At 35.1% G+C, this 24288-nt stretch overlaps 1 protein-coding gene across 2 annotated transcripts in view; it reads left to right on the top strand.

Annotated features, from left to right (window-relative positions):
- PNPLA8 (patatin like phospholipase domain containing 8) overlaps positions 1–24288 on the top strand; it is a 36998-nt gene that overhangs the window by 6303 nt on the left and 6407 nt on the right. For both annotated transcript variants that reach the window (XM_066550446.1, XM_066550447.1), the window contains exons 6-8: positions 2723–2894; positions 7575–7632; positions 9799–9993. In XM_066550446.1, coding sequence (XP_066406543.1) covers positions 2723–2894; positions 7575–7632; positions 9799–9993 — 425 coding nt within the window. The remainder of the gene's footprint in view (positions 1–2722; positions 2895–7574; positions 7633–9798; positions 9994–24288) is intronic.

Genomic DNA, 24288 nt, shown 5'->3' with positions numbered 1-24288 from the left:
GTATCTCTGTTTGGCCACAAAGGTCTTGTTATGGGCTCCTCTATAAACTCTTAATCTTTTGGGTGTGTTTTTCTACTGGGTGCATCTGGCAGAGAGCCAGGGGGCTGGAGCTCATGACATGTAAAGGAGAGAGTGCAATAACCAGGTTAATTTGGCCTTGAGAAGGCTAAGGGTGGGCCTTTTTCCTCGTTCAGCTAATGGGAAAATAAAGAGAAGATGGATCTAGAATAATTTTTAAGGTGTACAGGGGTAGGGGAAAAGCCAACAGACAAGTTGGAGTGTGGGAAGTTATAATTAGGTACGGGATTATGTTTTTCTTGCAGGGATGGTCAGACCCTGGAAAGAGTTGCCTGTTCAGACTTTGTAATCTCTGTCCATGGAGATGGCTGAGCAAGTCCTGAGTAACCTATTCTAATTATACCTGTTGGAACAGGAGGTTGGACTAGATGATGTCTACAGGCCGCACCCAGACTTATTTACACTTGTGACTCAGTGATAAGTTACTCCTCCCTAGAAAGCAGGAAACTCCAAAGCATAAGTTTCTCCTTTAAATACAGTAATCTCCTTCAGAAATTGTTAGACCAGTAGCAGCACAAGTATGTTTTTTAACATAGGAGGTATGCTGTAGTTTACTAGGTCAGTTTCCTTTAGAAACCCACATTCTTCAATTTTTTTGTCATACTTCTATTCGATCAGAAACTATATTAAACACAGATCACCCTGAGTAGATGAAGTATGTTTCAAGAGATTTGCTTAATAGACTAAAAATAGCAGAGGAGAGTGTTTAGGTCTCCTAGACAGAATTTGTTTGTAGCCACAATATAGTTCCCTGCTTTACATTTTTAATACTCTTCCAAATAAATCCTTCATTAGTTAGTGTAGCAGTAAGAGGTTTCTTTGGACGATGGTTTCCCTACAAAACACTTCTCCAGTGTTGTCTTCAATGAATAAAGGTGTTTTACCTTGGATAGAGAGGCCTTGTGTTCTTAATTTACTCCCACTACTGTCACTAGAACTAACTTGGTTTTTAATTCTTCCTCAACTTTTGGAATTTATGAATGACTGCTAGTAAATACTTAGCATATTCTTTTAAATTTTGTTTATGCAATTAAGCTTTTGTCTGCAGTTGTCCAGTTTGCAATAATAAATGGAAAGACATGTCTGGGTGAGGCTGTGCATGTCTGTCTGGCAGTTCTGTTTGTATTGACAGTACATATGCCAGTAGTCTTGCAGTTGAATGAATTGTGCTTTACAAGAGTGATGCATTAAATGGTAGGAAGGATGCCTCTTGTGCACTGTACTTCTCTTTTCTGCTGCAGTTTTTGTATTTCTTACTGTTGTTCAGCTGTTTTGCCTTTGAAGTTTGGAAATGCCCCTGCTGTGAATTCAGCATCACTGTCTTTGTGGTTATCTTCCCCATGCTTCTCTTCACTGGGGGTCAGAGGGTATAAATGCAGGCAGTCACAGAGAAAAATCATTGCAATGATCTAATAGATTCTGCATACTTTGAATCTGCTCACCAAAATAGCAGATATGTGATATTTTAGAACTGGTGCTGGAGAGTTTAGAAAAAGAGAATGTGGTAGAGGATTTGCATGACTCAGGAAAATGGTGTTTCTCTGCTGCTAGGTGTTAAGTCTGCATTGAATACAGACATCTGGTGATTTGGCAATTGAGATTGTTTCTCTTGATGAAACTTTGTGTCAAGTATGATGAAACTTTGTGTCAAGTAGGCCCAGGTTGCCTTAAGGATGTGAGCTGCCTTTTAAGAAACTGAGACCATCAATCCGCTAATGCTCAGCTCTCGCAGTTGGTGGGCACTGTGAGAGTGAAAGAGGGCTTGGAAGTCCTGTGTCTTTTAAAGCCTTCTGTAACTTCCTGCATGTAGTTTTTTTCTGCACATGCATTGTATTTTTACTCTCTTTCAAAAATTGGCACCTTTTAAAATTAACTGTATTCAAGCCTATGGCATTTATTTCCAGATTGAAAAAACCATGTGTCCTAATTATTTCTAATGCTTAATTACATGTTCTCACAGTATGGCACAACTAGATTTAAAGTTTTGTGTGTCCCTTTTAATTTAATATATCTGAGAATTGTAAGAATGCATTAATTGTATTTTTCCACAGTTCTTTTAATGGTGTTTAGCAGCAATGCTTTTTGAGTGCTGTTATTTTGTTTTTGCAAGGGTAGGTCATCATTTCTGTTAGGGACACACTAGATGGCAGCATGTATGAAACTAATTATAAATGGTTGGAACCAAATGTAATCCAAATGACTGGAATCTCCTTTATTTTTGCAGAATTTTCTTAGAATATTTCTCTGTTAACTTAAGAGTTTGCATGGTAGCAAATAATGCTCCAAATAAATTTTTAGTACCACAGCACAGATTTCTCTTACTCATTTCTCTTTCCAAGTAAAGTAGTAGATTTCATTAGCTTTCTGCCATATGCTTGTTGTAATCTGCAAAATTAAATAATACAATGTTTGAACTTCTCATATTTCTGTTTTTGAAAATTGACTTTTTCTGTATTGTGTATGTTCTTTTAAAACATGGTTTGTGATCTCTGAGCAGGAATTTAGTGAAATAAATGTCAGTTGGTCTTGCTGTTTCAAGACAGATATTCTGTTAACCTATGAACTACATTAACTGGTAATCCATCTTTGTAATCTTACTCCAGGATACGTTTTTGTAATATTGCAAAATATTTGTTTTTTTCAGGAGCTATATTAGCTTTTATGTTGGGGTTGTTCCATATCCCCCTGGATGATTGTGAAGAACTGTACCATAAGTTAGGATCAGATGTTTTTAAGCAGAATGTCATTGTTGGAACAGTCAAAATGGGCTGGAACCACGCCTTTTATGACAGTGATATATGGGAAAAAATGCTCAAGTAAGTAAAAGATAATCAGAGGAAAAATAATTAGTGCAATGACTGAGTGCATTTGGTTTTGTTATTGCTTCACTGGTGTGCAGATTCTTAAAACAACTAGAAGGGATTAACATATACTCTCATTCTTTTGAAATAGCTGTTTTCATATTTACCAAGATGCTGGAAGCTTTTAATGTAATGATTTATGTTTCTGGGGAATAAAGTAAGCTTTACTGCACTGATTTCTGATGATATTCCTGTATGCCCGCCAGCTCTGCTAGATCTGACTCGTTACAGATTTGCTACAAATTGTACTAACCACCTGCTGTGCCCTTTTTAGTAGAGGAGATTGGTGAGAAATGAAATAATATGCTGTAGTAGAGATTTTTAATGTTTGCTGCTATATTGGAGGGCTTTGTCCATTGCCACTTTCTTTAAAAGGGAAATGAGCTGTAAGGGTTGCAATGAAAAATTATCTGCAGTGTCAGAGTTGCCTGTGAAGTGTATTCACTTGCATTGATGGCTATTCAGGAAAAGCCACTAGAAAGAATTATTATATTACAGGTTTTATTTCTTAGTTTTATTAATCTGTATTTGTATTGATAGCTCAATTGTTTACCATTTTTAGCAAGCTAATATCATAGCTTCCCCACCAGCATAAGTTGACCCTGCCACTGAAAGAACTGAACAATCTTTTCTGAGAGACAATGTGAAATGGTAAAAGATTCCTCTTGATAAGTAATAACAAGTTCCTTTGGGAATGCAATTACTGTGTTTTATGGGATTAAAAGAATTTTTATGACATAATAGTGCGAATACCAGTAGTGTCTGAATTTTAAGCTTCTTACTTCTTTGATGAATTGGAGAAAGAAGCTTGCATATTTTTAGAAATAAATGCATTTATCAAACTAATATCATTAGCTTTTCTTCTCAGGTATCTAAAGGTGGTTTTTTTAGAAATTGGATTTTTCTCTGTCTTCCCTCATTTCATTGCCCACCCAATTAAATGAAGTCTTGTGAAAGTCACAATAACCTAATGTGAAAGTATTTTACATTACTTTAATTAAAATACTATTGTTTTTCTGCAGCTACATGTAGCACATGAGGGAGGTAAAGAACTCCTGTGCAATAGACAAAAGCAGGCAATTAATTTAGTCTATGGATAATATATTAAAAAATAAATGTGCTGATCAAAAATGGCTTCTTGGTCACCTTCAATGTTGAAGGGAGTTGCTATGCCTGCACAGCATTTTGTTGAAGGGATTCCTAGAGGCTTCCCTGTGGTGTGGGGGCCTGGAGCTGAGAAGGGATTTGTAAGGGTATATGGTATCTCTGTACATCAATATTGAAGGTCAGGTCTAACATTGTTACAGCATGGGGAAACTGCTGTATGCTTTGTTCTGAATTTAAAAGCATTACTTGTGCTATGTGTGTTTTTGTAGTTTAAATGGTAACTTATCAGCCTTGCTTGAAATAGAGACAATCCACTGACAGTGTACAGACATGTAATGTGTGTTTAGTCCTACCACAATATCAGAGGTGGTATTTTCTGTCAGAAGGTATTCTTGATGAAAATAATTAAGTTGATATTTCATTGGTCTAATGTTCTATGCATTCATGGGGTATATTATAACTTGCATTTCAGAAAATGACAACTAATTTTGGTTAACTGACATTTTGTTCAGAGTACTATAGGTAATTGGTTTCGTATGTTCTATGTATGTCTATTTTAACTCTTATGTATTTCTTGAGTAGCAATTTGAGGACTGGTTTTAATGATTTACGTTATGCAGAAGATTTTACTTACAACATATCAGTATATAAAATGCTATACTGAATGCATTTGTAAGAACCTGGCTCTTAGTTCCAACTTCTCTCTTTTCTTTTGACTGTTGTTGACATATAAAATTTTCTTCTTGCATGCTGTCTTAAGAAACTACTGGAGAAATTTGGTGAGCAGCTAGGAGTTTTCACAAGCTAGCGAAAATCTCATGTTGGGAATTTATAGTCTTGAGAAGCATTCACTGTATGAAGCGTAGGATAAAAATTGTGTTCTCTTTTGGTAGGAAAATGGATAATGCATGTGTTTGGGAATACAAGTAATAATACTTGTATTATTTGTATTTGTTTTGCAGAGTGAAATATAAATTGACACTGCTCTCTAGTCACTAGCTGGGTAACACATTCCATACCAGCACATGGTATAAAAGTCTCTTCTGTAGGTTTGGTAAAGATGTTTTCTGGTACTACTGTTGCTGTTAGAAGAGGGTGAAAGTTACAATTTTGCCTTTTGTATTGAGTGCTCTTTCTCCAAAATATTTGCATCACTGCTGTAGCCCATTAGAATGTTTCTTCCAGCATATGATTGACAATATGTTCTTCATAGCAATATTGAAATAAGTGTTGCAATATTAGTGACTTGAAGCAATGAAAGAGCAATGTTTGTGAAAGAGATTCGTTGTTTAAGTAGGTCATGTCTAGAGGACATAGGTCACAGACAGACACAAAGTAGATAAATGGAAAAACAGGATGGCATAATAACCGATGAGTGGAAAAATGTAAAATGCTTACAGGATTTAAAGTAACTTTAATATCAAAAGTGATTTGGGTTGCCACGGACAGTTTAATGAAACATCTGTATGCTTGTGGTCAGACAAGATGTTTCAGTGTGTGACTGTTGGGATTGAAAATACATAAAATACTATAATGCCATTACATTAATTTACAACATAGTTTCATTTAAAATATTATTTACAGTCCTGGTTTCCCCATTTTAGAGAATATTTCTGTTGCAAGATTGGAGAAAAAGTAACCTAAAGACAACACACATTACGAGTCTTTTACATTAACAAAGGCAAATGTGTTAAAGTGGTAATTTGAGATAGTAAGGCATCTTGAGAATTACCAGTTTCTTCTTTTCTTTGATAACAGGGGACTATTCAATAAAATTAGAAGGCTTTATTTTTTAATACAATATGTGAATAAACTGTGGAATTGCTTCTGTTGTGACTTCATAAAAGAAAATTAAACAATGAGACAAATGCATTTGTTTAATATGCAATTACAGTATTAATGGTAGCAACAGAACTAAACTAAATGTGGAGGTGATACTAAACTTTTCTCCTTAGACTGTAATGTCTGAAGTTGCATAGTAGTTGAAAGGATTTCTTGTACCTACTCTACAGAGTAGGTACTCTGTACCTACTCTGGAGTTTCTGGCCTTCATAAAAAACAGGATGTGATGAGATAGTTATTCAGTTTGATGGTTCCCATAATTAAGCAGAGGATATTGCTTATGCATTTTTTTAATCTTTGCATTTGGGGTTTGGGAAAAATACCTAATACAGACATTGCAGAAATAGATGAAAGTGATGCAAATCAGTAGATGGCTTTGATATCTCACCTCTGTCAGTCCCATTTCTTTTATTCCTACTTCATGGATCTGTGTGCCTTCATCTCCTTCTGTAATCAGTTAATGAGTGCAGATGTCACTCTTCCCCTTTTGGCTGGTGATTCTGAGACTAGAATCAAAGCAAAAACAAAACTGTGCTACAGGTACAAGAATTGTGTCAGCGGGAGTTTTCCATTGTAGGACTGGAACCTGTCTGCCTTCCTTCCTCCCTGTCAAGGACATGTGTGCAGCCATCCTTCAAGCACAAATATCCACTAGAAGAGCAAATTGTCCTAATTGCATATACAGTCTACTGTCTGCATGGAGGACTGCTGCTATGGTAGCCTTTAAAGATTCTTTTGTCTTCTGACCTGAGTAGGTAGATAAAGTTGTTGTTTTTAACAGTGGAAGTGCTACTCCCTCCTGTCATGGGTGCAAGCTGTAGATGGATGATTTCATAATAACAGCACATGGAATATCTTTACTTTAAAAGTGTGGCAGTATAGAAAACCAAAATTGCAAAACAAGACTGATGCACCTGTCTGCTAGGGGAGGAAGAAAGCTTGCTGATTTAAAGGAAAGCCTGTTTGGAATAATTTTTGGTGACCACCCAGTCTCTATTATACCTTTATGCCTTTATTGTAAGCAAATCAAAGTTGAAGTAGATGGTGAGGTGAGATCACTGGCTAGTATGCTAATTTGCTCCAGTCTCCTCTGCTGTGCAGAAGGACTATCTTCTAGTTGACAATGGGAATACTGACCCTGATGATAAATTACAGTGCTGACCATTAGTGTGATTATGAAATGTATTCATGTGAGAAAATATTACCTCAGAAAGGAATGGTAAATGCATATTGGATTACTGTTACGGAAGACTACATGTAGATGTTTTAACTTTCTTCTAAATTATATGGAATCACATCTTTCTCTCTGTAGCTTTTGTTTCTGTAACTACAGAAGAGTAATTCTTGATTACTGTAGAACCACTTCATAAGGATGTTGACTTTTGATTCCTAAATGTGGCAAAGTATTTGGTCTAACTATGTAGTTTAGTAATTGTAATGATTTATGGTTAGGTATTTGAATCAAGACCTCTTCAGTCACTCTTCAGACTTATTTCCAACAGGCTAGAAGATTTTGAAGTGTCGGTGCATTGAAGTCACTTATATAAATGGGATTGTTAAATTGAAATACAAACATTGCTTCTTTTAAATGCGAAGGTCTCAGAAATAAGGATGATAAAAATGTATGTTGTTCACTTGTTCATGCTAAATTGATGGAGCATTTTCAATTTTTTACACTTTTTTTAGAGAAAAAATGGGCTCAAATCTTATGATTGAAACTGCAAGAAAGTCCAAATGTCCAAAGGTAAGTACAGTTTTCTAAGGTTAATACTAATTGTATATTTCACAAATACTCTTAAGAGTTCTGAGTAAATTCTGTACCTAGAAGAACATTGGATAGACAGCATGAATGTTAAAGTGCTCTTCAGGCTTCTATATGTGATAACCCATGCTTTTAAAGGATAAAAATTAATTAGATTCTTAAATTTTGGCAGCAATATCTGATATTTTTATTACTTCTAGTTGGAATATATTGCAGAGATGTTAAAAAACTTGTAAGTGTAGAAATACTGGGTCAGCATTTTGGTGTTGTGCCAAGTTCGTTTTTTTCATGTAAGAATTCTAGTGTCTGGAGATTCTGTCCTGTAAGCTGTGATCTGTGTTACTGTGTTGCAAGAGGGCAGGGTTTCTTCTCACTTTGTTTGGAGTACCTGGTTTTCTCCATTCATATTCTTGGGCCCCAAAATCTCTTCTCTTCCTGTCTGATGGAAAAGGCACTAAGTCATAGGAGGGGTGTTACATACAGCAGCATGAGAGTGAAAGATGAGAAAGCAAGGGTATTTTATTTTTGGTGAAGGATAGGGTGTGAAGAAAGAAGCGAAATATAATAGGATATATTTCAGAACAATCTGTAATTAACAGGTGTTTTGGTGTCATAGCACTATATTCAATGCTTTACTGTTAAATGGAAGATATTCACATTTTTCTAAACATAGAAACGTGTGCCTTACTGACTGCGTTCCTAGTCCGTGTCTAAAACAAGGACATGAAAAGGCTGGTGTGGTATGTTGCTTTCTGAGAGAGAAGCTATCCTGTGTTGACTTGAAAGTTATCTTTGAACTGGGATCTTTGGCTTCCTTCCATGTTCTTCAGTAATAAAATGTGAATATAAATAGAGCTGAAACTAGCTGTTCCCACTAATCTCTTTATAGTTCTGTCAGTGGTGGCACTCTTTACAAGGCACAGCAAAATCAAAATTAAACACAGTTCTGTGCTCTGCTGCTGCTAAATTCATTACAAGATGGGTTTTTCCAGAAGGTGCTGAGCACTTTGCAACATAGACTGCATCATGGAGTGTATATGGGTATTGCCAAAAATGAAAGCATCCTTTTAATAAGTTTTCTATTATATTTTCTGAAGTTTTTTTCTTACTGCTTCTGGTAGTGCTTAGAACTAAACCCTCCTTTTGAGAAAAACAGGAAACTTCCTGCATCAAATGATGGGGGGTGAATCAGGCAGTTTTACTTTTGCATTGTAATGTAGAAGTTACATTTTTGTTTTCTATAAGGATTAATTTACAGTGAATAAAATTATTTAAATTAAGTAGCTGAAGAGTGAAAATGTATACAGTGATATCACAGCATCAGCTGTGCTGTTGAGTAACGTTTCATGAAAACACCCTGCTCTGTAATACAGTAAACAAGATAGAATTGAGCACCCACTTGGCTGCTGAAGAGTGTTGTTCTGACAGTGCCAGCCAGGCTGGCTGCATCACCTCTAAAGGTCTTGCACATTCTAACACTCATCCATAGCTACATGTACTTTCTCCTTGTGATTAGATATGTAAGATATATTCTTTTTGTTGTCATAGTTGGGATTTTTTCGATGGAAATACCATTTTGGCTTTTCACTTAGATGAACATATGTGATTTTTGTTACTGACATTTTAGTATCCTTACAAAAAAAGCCTTGAAAGACTTTGATTCTTGTGCAGGAGAGATTCTTACTACAATTCTTTAACTCCAGTTGCAATATAAAGTAATCATTTTCTTGGAGAAAGAAATTGATTGACAGTTCTGACATTCATATTTAATGGCAGTGTTGTATTGCTGGTTACAGACTTCTGAGAACGAAATACTATTTCAAAAGGAAAAGTATTTAAAATCACATAGTTGACACCCACATTTTGTTTAAATATCATAGATATTCATAGAAACAGAATAGCCATGGAAACAATTAATTGCCGGTTTAAAATAGCATTTTCTTTAGGGATTTGGGTCTCTTGTTTGTGTTTTACTTTCCCTTTTAAAATTTAGCTAGATATTAAAAAAATGTAAATAAATAATGAACCTAGTAAGATTCCAAAGGTGCATTAATGTATACATTGAATTTCATATGGTGGGAAGCTTTCATTCTCATATTATGGTTATTATCATCATATATAACTAATTTTTTCCTCCTCATTTACTAGGTAGCTGCAGTAAGCACCATTGTAAACAGAGGAACACCACTGAAAGCATTTGTGTTTAGAAACTACAACCATTTTCCTGGCATTAAGTCCCATTATATGGGAGGCTGTCAATATAAGCTGTGGCAAGCAATTAGAGCATCATCTGCTGCACCAGGTTACTTCCAGGAATATGTTTTGGGCAGTGATCTTCATCAGGTAAGTTGAAATCTTCTCCTTGAGTAAATATTTTCCAATTTTCCAACACCTGAGAAAAAACATGGTCTGAATCTCTGAATGAAAACTAAGCAAATAAGTTGGTAGTACAAAGGAAATCTAGGACAGATGGGGTAAGAAAAGATATTTTTAGCTTCTATAGCCCTTACAGAACTAGAAAGGCTTAAAAATCTTAGTCTTCTCAATACAAACCTAAGCTCTTCTGCTATTGCTTTCTTCTCTGCCTAGGAGGAAACCTTATATGAGTTGTAAATTGCCTCTGACTTCCTGCTTGCAACTGGTATGTTGCTGAGCATTATTTCACTAAATAGGTGGTGTAACTTAAAAACATTGTATTGTAAAATGTGAAAAAACCAGATTATACACTTCAGCATTGTTTTTATTAGTGCACTAACTCAGTTTATGGTCTACTTTTTAATTCTTTCCATTGATAGCTTATTCAGCTTTACCCTAGTTCTGGGCTAGTAAGAAGAGTAAGAGATGCCACAGAAGTAAGATTAAACCGAGAGGACAACTGCAAAAGAAATTCTCTTGAGGATAAAGCAGTGTCTCCTATCATCACTGCATGCTGTTTTATTATATTACAGCCTCTCTTGGTGACCCTGATAAGTAAAGAACAAAGCAAATGAATTTCTTCAGTAGTTTTTTAACCATGGGATTTTAGCCCTCCAGTGCCCCTGTATTATTCTGCAGTTCTTCAGGTTTTCAAAGAATACTTCTTGCAATGCATACTAATTAAAAACTATTAGTATTTATTTTAATAAATACCTGATGCAGATCTGTGGCAGAAAAGACTACAAAGGGTGACTGAACCAGAGACCTTCAACAAAGAGAGCACAGGATTGACACTTAAGTTTAATGGAAGCATCTGTTGCATTTCTGTTGTATTAATTCATATGATGGCAGTAGCCTCAAATGCTGGAAAACAAGTAGCGTATTTTGAGTAATAAGATGTACCTGGATCAAATACAGAATTTCTGATGGTGTCCATTAGAACACTGTGTAATATCCTTAGCACTGTAATGTGCTTGAGTAGTACTGAAATTTAAAGGCTAACAGATAAATGAGTGTAAGATGAAATAGAGAAAAATTCATTAGATTAAGAGGCGGTAAAAAAACACGATGTGTACAACCAAACAAACAGCTAGAATTTTATCTGAATAAAGACAGCATATTTCCATATTTTGATTCAACATCTATAAGGTGATGAAATAATTCAGCTATCTAAAAGCTGCATAGAAATTAAGAGGTGAAGGGGAAGGGTTCAGGCTCAGGAAGGGAGACTCTGAATTTTCTTTCATTTTATTGTTTCCCTTTTTCATTTAGGACACTCTTCCTCCCTCCCTCCCTTGACTGCCCCCCACAACCTTCCTGGTACAGTGCATCTTGTTAGCCTCAAAACATTTTAATCAACTACTATCTGAAATAAGCAAATAAGTTTTGACAGGTTTTTAGAACCAAAAGTGGAATAACACATCAGATTCCAAGCCAAAGCACTGCTTGAAATCTTGAAGTGTGTTCATCTTCCATCTGGACAAGCAAAACTGGGAAGGGAGCTGCTTTAGCCTTGGGAGCTGTTCCAAGCTGCTCTGTAACTGATTGGATGGGTCAGTGTTAATCTATGCAAAGAAGTTTTCTTTCTCTTTTACCTTTCCACCCTTTCTTTCCTTGAATTGAAAGTACTTGGAAATTGATCTGTGCTTTTACATGAAGGATAGCTGAATAAACAACATGATTTTATAACTTCTACACAGTGCTTTACACAATTCTTCATCTTAACATAGTTTCTGAATAACCAGACTTGTGTGAAATGCAGTAAGGCTGGTACTTATTTAATCTATTTCACTTTTAAGTCCAGTTTACTGGACTAGGGAATGTATAATTGGTGTCAATAGAGATCAGATTCAGTATTTTCAGACACACAGGACTGGAATAAAGTCTACTTATTTTTTTCCTTGCTCCAGAGTCTTTGGACAAAGCCCTTCCATTTGATCTTACAAACCCTGTTTCCCAAGTTCACCATTCTTCTCTATTTTATCTATTATAATTATTGAAAGCTGCTGCTTAGGATGTAATTCAGCTTTGTCAGCCATAAAGAACTAAATATGTTCTCAGTACTGAAGCAGTTTATTGTAGTAGAACAAGATGCTAAATTTTTGGATTCAAACTTTTTCATATAATCTGAAACATCTCTTCTCCCCAGCCAGGAATGTTTAAATATGAGTTCTTATAGAAACCACCTTTCATGTCTGACATTCTTTTCTTTCCTCAGATTACATTTTTCTTAGCACTTTTCTTACTGCAACTCTTTTTCCATAATTATCTGATTTGGGGGGGGGGGGGGGGTAGTTGGATGTCCAGGTACCAAGTTACTACATGGCAAATGCTGCATAACTGTCATCATGCAGCTTTCTAGCAGAGATTATAAATCCACAGCACACTCTGAAACAACCTTGAATTGCCTTGTTTTAACCCTGGGGTAAGAGCCTCTGTGCATGTAGCAGACTGCTTTCATTTTCCTGGGAGTTAATGGTAGCTCATAGGAAAAAGCAAGATATTCAAGAGTTTTACCTCTGCTGAAATAGTCAACATGAATTGAAAGAAATACATAAATAAATATAAATATATTTTAAATTAATATACTTTAAAATAAATAGAATCCCAAATGCAGTCCCTATTCCTTCTTAAAATAGCTTTCTCACCAATATGTTAATATTGGTAACTCTTTGTTCTTATAGTTCATATCATAAATATGGGAATAGTAGATTCTTGTTAAGCTTCTTTATTCTGAAAATGCACTGCAAGTGTAATTTTAAGTTCCTTGGCCATTAGTATATATGTAGTGTATATGGAAATTCTTGCTCTTTTCTGTATATACACTGCCTAACAGATTGAACTGCTTTTGAACTACATGAATAAATGAAGCATAACATTGTTAGATGTTTTTGATAGTACTGTGGTTTTTGAAAAGAGCATCAGCACAGTGTGCATTAAGTGTAAATAATAATTTATGCCAAAGGCTTCAAAATTGCAGTATAGTGTCAGAAAGATGGTGTTTTAAGAATTTTTTCATTGATTGGGAACTTCCATTAATCATCGTAATCTGTTTTCTGAACATTAACTGTGCTAGTTTCTTACTAGTTTATATATAGCCTCCCTCTGAAGTGTTGATATTTCTAAACAATTCCAAGAACAGAGTTATCCAAAATGTATGTGAAAATTCAGAATGCTAAGTACAATATTTGTTTCCTAGCTTTCAAGTTTGTGACTCTTTAAGCATTATATAGGGACCGTGTTCCATATTAGCTTTCAGTTGTGCATTTAAATGAGAATCAGAAGCATTCTAGGAGTTCATCTGGCTGAAGACTCTTCAAATATGTGAAAATACTTATTTTGATAATGGAAATTTAGTGGATTTTTTTATAGTCATCCTGCATATTCATGTCTTATGTTATCTAGCTTTTGTTAGAATCAGAGTCCTTTCACAAACTGGATGAAGTAGCAGAATGAGAGTTATGTATAGGGTTGAGATGAATTCTTAAAGTTCTTAGATATGACTCCAGATGTCTGTGGTGGAGTCATGGCTCAACTGAACTGTTGGCTTTGACTTGCTTTTCCATAATTGTAGAGTTACATGTGAGTGTGTATTTGTGTACACACACATGCCCTTTCACTGAAACATTTCACTTTGATTTCCTGCACTGGGCACTCTCAGTGTAAAGCGTGTTATTTTTTTAATAAGGTAATAAATCAGTTTTACAGTTTTTCTGATGTCATTCTTTAGAAAGAGGTTTCTAGGTGCCTGAACACGTTTTTGTGCTGCAGGTGAGCTGATGACTTGGTTTGTTAAATTTCTGCAAAAAGCCATCAGTTATTGCAAACAGCAATATTTACATTCGGGTCAATCATGCCATGCTATCTGGTTCTGCTCTGTCAAGTAAGAAAAAACAGTGCAGCTGTTGGTAGATGAGGGGAGTAGGATTAATATTCTCTGTGGTTCAAAAGAGGAACACATTAACATTCAAAGGGATTTAATCCCTGTAACATGCTTCTCCAGGAACACTGCAAGTTAAGAGAGACCAAATCATGATGTTACATTATAGAAGCTGTATTGCCACATGTTAGTTCCTTTATTTTAAAATGTATTTTTGAAGTACTGAAGGCTCTTAACCTCTCCCCAGTCCTGCTACATCCAGTGACTTTTTCCCCCTCTACTTCCATCAGAGGGGTGTTATTTCTTATCTATTCTTTTCCTTTTTCCCTTTTTTTTTTCTTGTGCTGTGAAAAACATTTGAGGTACTCAATAATGTCACTTCAGTAGACAATAAAGTATGCTGAGGAAATTATTAATTAAATTCATTAAAAGAGCAATTTAGAATTTAAGAAAATCATTATGCACACTTCATTTAATAGCTTTTACCGTACAAACTTAATTCATCCCACAGGATTAATTCAAAGGGCAGCATGGATTGTGTGTGTGATTGTGGTAAATTCAACAAAGCCACAGATTTTTCTCAAATAAAATACACCAAATTTAATACAAAGGACTTGATCACCTTTTTCTTGATGGCTTCCCATGAATCCATTGTTGTATTAGAATTCCATTTATTATAGTGCTGATGTTGATATATAATATTGCTCCAATAACTGTGTTTTCTTTGAACAAGATCAGATAGTAAAGCAGTTAAATTGGCACCTAGTCTGTCAGTGGAGTTTTAATAAAGCAGGTGTAACAAGATGTGTGATGAGAATACAACCTAAAAATAAAAAAAAATATATGTAGTACAATAGTTATAACTAAAATTTGAAGTCACACCTTCATTGGAAAAAGATAATTCATTGTTTCTATGTATTTTTCAAACTGTTATTTTTTTAGGTAACAAATCTGTAAAGCCAATTCATCTTTATAGCTTGTTACAGGAGAGGCCTTCAAAAGTGATTCACTTAGTGCACCCTACCCTAATTGGTTTTACATGGTAGCTTTTAAAATTAGATTCAAGGGTGCTTCCCAGGCTCTGAGAAGACACAGAATATAGGTCACATTGAAGTTCTTTTCATTCTTAGGATATGCCACGGTGATCAGTATGCACCAGAGCTTATGCAGGCTGCAGTTTAATAGGTGTATCTTGTTCTCACAATGATAGAATCAGCTCTTTCTTTGTTTCTCTGTCTACTTTTTGCCATGCACGTTTGCCCACAGCAATCAAGGCAGTGTTGCTTACTGTTTAAGGAATAGGGAATTTACTGACACATCTAAGTTACATGGGTATCTGTGTTTCTTTCTCCCTTATGGATTCCCTAGGTTTGGATAACAGCTCTGAAGGTGGACATGCACTGTGCAGTTTACCAGCCTTTGTGAAATTGCTGTGGTTACTGTACCAGTGGTATTTTGCAGAGCAGACTGCTTGTAAGATTCCCTGCAGGGCCTTGCTAAGTGACATATTATTGGCAGATTTGTTTAGTATAATGAAATTGAGAGTGTCTGTTGTTTAGGCATTTAACTTGGAAGCATTCTAATTTTTATCTCAGTTGTTTCAGAGTGATGTTTTCCTAATGTAGTCTTCAGAGGGCTTATTTAAAAGAAGAAACAAAACCTTGCTCTTAATAAGCTGTAATCGTTTAACTATTTTTTTGCTTAGACTTTTGAGTCCATCTTCAGCAACACTGCTGACCAGCTAATATTTGCTATAAAACAAATCTTGTAAGGTCAGAGGAGGCTGCATAGAGTGGAGGATTATGAACGGAGTCCATTCAGTAAGCTCTGTACAGACAATCTAGGTTCTACACTCATGTTCTGATGTTGCAGCCACTATTTCTTAGATCAAAAAGAAAAATTTTTTCCGTTCTTTATAGTTTTTATTTTCTTAGGTTAGTGTATTTGTCAACACTGACTTAAATGGGACCATATTTCCAAAGAAAATAGCCTTTTAATGTTCATTGCAAATAAAAGCCCAAGGATGTGGTGTGGTTATTGATAAACTTTTGCCTCTTCCCTCAAGGAAAGCTTGATTTTGATATATATAGTGGTCTGGTGCTTAGTGTGTCTGATGCTTATATAAAGACACTCATCTTTTTTAAATTTTCTTAGTCTAAATATGTGAGTCTGTCTCAGTTTTTCAGAAAGACTCTGTTCTCTTGTTTATCCTGATGGTCTTCTGCTGCACCTGCTGCATTTTGAGTAATCTTTCTTGCAACTGGACTATTCAGTGTGGTTTTTGCATGACCCAAGACACGTTTCACAACATTGAATGATATATTGGAGTCAAAATTAGCACTTCTAAATCAGAAACAAAATTCAGAGGCGTTAACTTGGTCGGGCTGGAACCCATGTTACCTTAACAGTATGATGTGTTTCCTTTTTCAAAGATACAGATTAGAATTACACTTGCCTTTATATGTTGCCTTGCAATTTATATGTTGGTGGTTTAAATCATTGTGTGATAGTTCCCTACTCAGAGCTTTTTCATGATGATTCTGATACCAACTGTATTTTGTCATTTAGCCATGTACTTCTTAATTTAGGGGACTTGAGAAAGTGCAGAACTTTTCCTTCAGTCCTTACTCCCCATCCACCTGCCTCCACTGTGGATACAGGTACTAGGTAGTTCATGTCCAAATCCTGAATCCTTCATAGCAGTTATCTTCAGTGAATTCACTTTATCTCATACATTTTGTCCATTTTAAGATCAAATCCTTTAACTGCAAACATACATTTCAGTTGCAGTGAAATGAAATGTAGTGTTTGAGTCAACATGTAAAGAATAAAATTGTCTTAAGAAATTTAGGTAGCTTGCACAATTCTATAAATAAAGGGCTATAATTGGAAATCCAATTTCAGTTTGAAATTGCAATGTGAAATTAGTGGAGTCTGTAATACATTTAGATTTGACAGTTGACTGTAGAGTTAGCTTTCAGCATTGATTGTTATATGGTTTTGAACAGATGAATGACCAACATGTTTTAAATAGCATTTTTAGTTGATATATCCAGTAATGAGCCACCTACATTCCCTGTGGGTCACTGCTAGTATTTCTGTATTTTTCTCAATGCATTTTGAAGTTCCTGACATTTTACTGTTGTTTAATAAGCTAGCAGCTAAAAATGTAGACCAATTAATTAAGAAAACTAATATCAATATGTAATATCAAGTTACTGATGTAAAAATGTATTGAGTCTAAATATTTCCATTGTTATCTTGGGAAATAAAATTTAAATAATTTAGAAATTTTGCAAATTTAATATGGTCCCATTTCACAAAGATTTGGCTATCTCCATATCTGGGATTCCTTGCTCAGTTGTAGAGGTTTCATGTTAATGTAATTGTTTGGTGCAGCTTTCTCCTTAGTCCAGTATATTCTGCCATAGCAAATAGAGTGTTTACATGCTTCCTAAGTTGAATGTCTTCAGCAAGTGCAAAACTTCTAGACTTGAGTATACTGGAGTTATCTGAATATAGAAGGATTTTATTCAGACCCATGGGTTGGGGGATCTTGTTGGTTGTTTTGGTTTTGGGGTTTAAAACTGTACTGTTAACTTAGCTGTGCTTCAAAGGTATCATAAGAGACCCTGAGTTTTGGGCCTGTGTCTGGGGTCAGTGTAGGTTCAGCCATGGGCCCAGTTTTTATTAGGTTACACACTCTGATCTTTGCTTGTAATATCACAGCCAATTCATCATTTGGGAAACATGGTTAAAATACATACTATTTTTGTGATGTGTGCTGTTGTTAGCTGCAGAATTAATGTAATTAGATCTGTCATGCACAACTTATGCTTTTAATGAAATATCTGACAATATATTTTATTGCCAAACAATTCTTCCTTTCATGATGTCTACTAATATTTAGCAAACTTCCTCAGTACCCTGTAAGGATACATTTTCTGTATCTGACATAAAGCCATAAATTCAGTGATGTCTTCAGAGCAGCAGGTCATTTTCTGTGAATTAATGACTCACTAGGATGAGTTAATAATTCAAGATAATCACCTAGAAGTCGACCTCAGCCAGGCATTCATTCTAGTGAATGTAAAATATATTATCAAATATTTTGCATTTAAGAGCAATAGTATTGACAGTTCTCAGAAGCATTGATCATGACATTTGGGTGTATGCCAATTGTATTGTGGTGTTGCTAGTTTTTAGGGGGAAAAGTTATAAATACTGTATGGGAAAACAGTTGAACTGAAAAGGAAGCTTTTCAGTAAATTTTCAAATGTTATTGAATTTTTTTTTTATATTTTGTCATGTGTTCTTAGTATAATGTCTCTCTGTAACTGCTGTGGCAGGAGTACAGATACAGCTAATGCACCTTCATATTTTCTTTAAAAAATAAAGAATGTAAAATAATGCAGTAATGGAAATTTAATATTGGTGTCATTCAATAATATAAATTCCAATGCATTTAATTTTCATATTCTGGGTAAATGTTTTCTCTAGAATTTTTCCCAATGCCAGTTCAAGGGAAATCCCTTTTTCACTGCAGTCTTTATGACAAGTAACTTAAGTATTTATTTTTCTAGTAACTTAAGTGATTATTTTTTTATTTAAACATAAATCATGATTTTGAGACAGCATTTCAAAATAATGAGCACAAGGTGCTTATTTCAGGAATCTAAAGGAGCACTCTGGCTCTCCCTAAATAAGGGAATTGGTTCTTTCTGTAATTGTTAGAAATTTGGTGTGTAAGAGGATGACATTTATATCTGTCACCAATTAGGGCCTCTGCTGGGAATCAGCATAGTGCAGAATATATTATAATTGTATGTAGTTGACCCCAGGAGTCTGCTACTTAGCATGATTATAAAGCAAGGGTGAATCTTCCCGAATAAATTGGATTAAATATTTGTATAAGGAGACAACTGTAGGTCATTGTGTGCTTTATAAAAAATGACTGAAGTTATTTAAATAAGTTTCTCACTCAAACAGCAAAGTGGAACATACTGTTAGAATGAAGCAAAATCTAATTGTTCTTGGTCACTGTACATTTTAGACAGAGATTTGTTAGAAATATTGACCACCATCCGTTTCTTGTCAGCAAGATGAAAACAGTTCTGCTTCTGTCCTGTTTCGTGTTTATAAAACTTTTTATATTTTGCCAAATAGTTTGTTAAGGAAAATAAAGATTGCCTGTCTTACTGGGAGCTTCTCTTCACCAGTTTCATCCTCAGTAATACTGTGATCAGTCTGACTGATTTCTGCCAAGAGGAAAGCCATAATTTATGTATATTTCAAACATATTTGTATATGTATAACAGAACAACATAATCACTTAATCTTTGTATTGAAAAGGTTATGTTTGTGCTGAAGCTATAGGGAGCTAGTTTATTGTACAGTTAAATCTGAATGTATAGATTTCTTTTTCACAAAGCACTTGTCAAAAACTATAACTTTTTAGCCCAGTGATGCTTTACTGAGCAAGGCTTAAAACTTAGGGTACAATTACTGACATTTTCATAATGACACTGGGTGCCCAGGGCAGTGAGAGGACTAGGCTGGGATGTGAATCTTGAAGTTACCTGGATTGATAGACCTTACTACCTTAGGTAGTGAAAGAATTCTCCCCTTTCTCATTCCTGTCTTCTACTCTGAGGATGTTCGCTGCTACATACATAAATATATTGAGATGATTTTACAGAATGATTTTGCCCATTACTTCTGGGAAATAAAGTAAATGTTTTTAAAGTAGCCATTTTAGTTTTTCTATGCAGCAATTCCTCAAACTCATTTGCAGCAACTGACTTATCCTTAAGCTGCATATTTATGATATTTATGTTGACTTTAAGCATAGAATTTAAAAAATACTTTTCAGAAGTCCACTCAGAGTCTTAGCCTGTCTTGTCCTGTGATAGCTTTGTACTAATTCTGTCTCTGCTTTTTCACAAATACAGTGAAAGTAAACAACAGAGCAAGTCTGTAAGAGTGAACTAAAATGCAAAGCATGTCTGCATAGGCAGTGAGGTGAAGTGGTTACTATGGAGCCAACAAACTCAGCTTCCAAATCTCAGACTTGGCTTTCATACACTATATATCCTTCATTCAGTGCTAGATTATTTTATTCACAAAGTTTAGGATAATTTAAATGAAACTGTGCAGCACACAAGGTGTTATACAGAACAGTTACAAGGCTCAACTTTAGTCTGACAGAATTAGGAAGTGCAATGAGAGCCTATGAATGTGGAGAATGTTCTTGTGAGAAACAACTGCTCTCCCATAGTAAAGTACAATTTTTGAATTTTAGTATTTTAATTTCAAATAATTATTTTCAAAGTATTGACTTAAGTATGTCACTGGTGACTTCATGCCCATTCACCATAATTATTTAAATAGGACAAGATTTTCAGAAAGTCCTTTGGTACCAGGCTCCCATGTGCTCTGGAATACTTTCTTGCAGACTTCCCAGTCTCTTTTCCTTCTGATTGTAGAATTTGCACTCATCTGTTTCACAGTGTTTAACCAGGCCTTTCTTTACCTCTAGAACTGTGCAAGCAGGGTATCTCCATCAGAGTTTTTATTGGAACATTTGTTTACAAAAGGTCTATTTTCCTGCTTTAAATAATTGAAGATCTATAAGTCAAGTAACAGGGGGGAGCCTTGCCTGACCATTTTGCAACTATCAGAACACTGATAGAAAATACTAGCTACAGCTTTAGACTCCTTGTTACCTACCAGAAGCTCTAAAAATATGGTTACTGTTATATTAAGGAATTTTTGTGAAATAATCCGTGTGAAAAAATTTCATTGGCTTCATCTGGGAATAAGACATTAAATAAAACAGAATGACTGCATATTTACCACCTGAAAAGCATTTGACAAAAGACTGAAACAATGTCCCAGTCCCTGAGTTCACTGCTTTGCTATCACTAGCAATTTTGCAGTTGTATTATTATTATGTTTCATTTTAATATTAACTTACTTTATTACTTCCATTATTTTTTATTTGGAAATACCTATTTTTTTATTTAGAAATTTTTAAGAAGCCTTTTTCTTTGCTGCTTGCCTGCCTGATGACATTGGGAGAGTTATGCCCCCTTTTCTAGTATCTCCTTGCATTAGCATTCCTACTCCAGCACTTTGTGTTTGGTGTGCTGCCAGCAAATTAAGTCAACTCAAGTGTAGAATGGTTTTGCAAAGTTCAGCAGATGAAGCAGTGTCTGGCACTTACCACTGCACTGAGTGTAGCAGCAGAGAAAGGAAGGGATGACAAATGTGTGTTTGGGAAGTGAAAAAGAGAGTTTGCAATTGGTTTGAGATCTAGCTAAATGAGAGGAGAGGGTGAAATGTAGGGAAGGCCAGTTAATCCAAGAACAGGAGAACAGAAAGAAAAAAGGTATCTGCCCTGGTTGTTTGCCCAACACTGAGTTCTGAGTCAAAGCTTGGGCCAATTCCACCTGTTGTGGATATAGGTTAACAGTTCAGTCATTTGTAAAGTTCCTGTAAGTTACCCTTTCTGTTAAAGATTGCAAGGTGTGAATCATAGACTCATTTATGTTAGAAAAACCCTACAAAGTCCAGCCATTAACCTAATACTGCCCAGTCCACCCCTAAACCCCATCCCTATGTACCACATCTGAATGTCTTCTAAACACCTCCAGGGAAGGTAACTCCACCACTTCCCTCTTCAGTGTGTTCTTATGTTTTCTGGTGAAGACATTTTTCTTAAATGGCCAACCGGAACCTCTCCTTGCACTACAAATTTTGCATTTTCCACAAGACTGAGACTGGACTGACAAAATTCAAATTCTAATAAGAATAGATTTTGAGATGTAATTTTGTTTAACAGCTAAAATTACATACATCTGTGATTCATGCAGTATTTCTTTAAATAGAGTAGAGCCTTAGGAAAACTAGAGGGGGAGGAGAGAACCTCAGGTGGTTATCTGGTCCAGCCTCCTGTTCAAAACAGGCTAAACCTCAAAGCTGGCTTGGGTTGCTCAGGACTTTGCCCAGCTTAGTTTTGAAAATATCCAAGGATGGAGATTCCACAGATGCTCCAGCTCTTACTCTGTACTTTTTGAAAGAATCTGGGTATTTCTGCTTTAGATAATGGAACACTGTGATTAGCTTCCTCCTTGGCTTTCTCTTTGCAACGGGGTAAGCAAACCTACTTCCCTGCATCTCGTCTCGTATGTTATGTGCTTCAGGCCCCAAACCATCTTAGTGTTTATTAACTGTATGTGTTCCAGTTCTTCAGTGTTTTTTAACTGGGTGTCCAAAGTATCTATCCCTAGTCTGGCCTTGTGCATACTGAATAAAAGGGGATAAGCACTTCCCTTGATCTATTGGTTTTGCTTTTAGACCCAGTGTATGTCAATAATGTGTAATTTATTGAATATTCTGTTTGTATGGACTCTGTGTGCACACAGGCAGTACCATTCCATAGGGACATAGCTAACAATATAGAGGAAAGGAGTGACACGTTGAAGACATTCCATCTGTCCAAGAGGAACTGCTGAACTTAATAGGAACCAAAAAGGTTTAGGGCTGTGCATAAAGTTAGCAATGCTTTGTAGAATTTGAATTGTAGCTTGAAGCTTATACTATGAGTGAAAATATCACTTTATATCAACAAGACTTTTTGCACTATCATATGTGGTATAAAGATCCTTATTTTGTTTTCATTATTTTGTTTTGAGACAAACAGGGATTGATGTTGCATCTCTGTAGCCAGAGATCAGATAAATTTGCCTTGTTTACTTCCAGTTGTTTAATTGCATGGAAGTTCAGAGTGGCAAGAAAGCTCATGGAATCTAGCATGGATGAGGAAGCTTTTGTTAGTTACCAAGACATTCCATACTACTGGCCATCACTCAGTATTTATGTTTGTTGCATTTTGGTTAATGTTTTTTTATAAATATATTTTAAAAGCCCAATGCTTACAATAAAATATTGTAATTAGTAAGTTATAAATAATTTAGATGCATTTATATAGTATTTTATAGGTATAGAATAAGTTCAACAGAATGAGAAAAAAATTAAGACAGCAGATTTAGCAGTTCTCCAAAACAAGGATCAGTGAAGTTTCTTGTGATCTCAGTATCTTTTGTACAACACTGTGGAGTCAATCATTTGGGAATTCTGTTCGTGTGTCTCAAGGGCAAGCATGGAGAAGAATATGTCATGATTTCTTAAAATTAATTTTTAAATATTTAGATCAGACTTTCATATTTCTGTATTTCTAGTTCAGTAGACATCTTGGGATGGGCTTTTTTCCAGTTTTATGGAGTTAGAGGAATTATTCAGAAACAGAAGAATTAGTTTCTGTTCTTTACTTTTCAGAATGGAAAATTCTTTGTTGTTTATATTTTCTTTGAATGCACATACATGAAATCATAACTAATTTTTAAAATGGTGAAAATACTTTTTCACAAGAATTTCAGCTTTTTTGCATAATTAGCTCTATTGTTTCTGGAGCTGCAGATTTAAATAAATTACTGCAGTATTTCCTTCACAAAGTCCTTAATAGTACAGTTTAACTAACAGCATTATTTGCTCCTTTAGTAGTTGATCATTGTAAGCAAAAGTAGTATGATGAACATTGCTTTTTTAACAGAGTAATATTATTTGAAGTATTGATTAGGATGTGGTTACTATCACCCATAATCTCTTTGGAGGAGAAGAAACAAGTCAGTTGCCTTTCTTAGTCCTGCTTCTAACTTTCAAAAATGGACATGTGTCTATTATCTGTATAAATGCTAGAAGTTGTGTCTAAACTGCAAATCATTAGGAATTTACTGTCATTACAATAAACCTAAATTGGAGAATGTTTAAATATGGAAATCATCGCACAAAGCCATTAGTTATCATCACAAACACATTTGGTACATATATTTTATGTTCCTTTGATCTTTTATTTGTCAGTATTACAAAAATATTGTAGTATTCTAGTATAATATACCCTCAAACTTCTGATAACACTAATTTTCCCATGGTGTAGCAGTCATGTTTAATTATATTGACAGTATCAGTGGAAATTATTTTGTAAGCATGTTTTAAATCTAGGATTTAAAGAAATAATTAAGCAGCACTATAATAATAATTAAGATTTTAGATAAAGATTCATGGGGAATTATATAAAGGACAAAAACATCCTTGTATTTAGTTCTCTAGACTAAACATGAGCAAAGGATAATAGGCATTGAAGAGATCATTCATGTTAGCAGTGTATTTAGTGTTTTGAGCAAGGCGGATGGTATCCAGAGAGGGTTCAAAGAGCTTTTTGTAGGTTGAAATGAAAGGTTAATTAAAAGAAAGCAAACTCAAAAAACTAAGCTCAGTAATCC

The sequence above is a fragment of the Molothrus aeneus genome, chromosome 5 (genome assembly GCF_037042795.1).
Source record: "Molothrus aeneus isolate 106 chromosome 5, BPBGC_Maene_1.0, whole genome shotgun sequence".
NCBI lineage: Eukaryota > Metazoa > Chordata > Aves > Passeriformes > Icteridae > Molothrus > Molothrus aeneus.
Note: the sequence above shows the minus strand (reverse complement) of the source record. Positions and strands in the feature narration are given on the sequence as shown.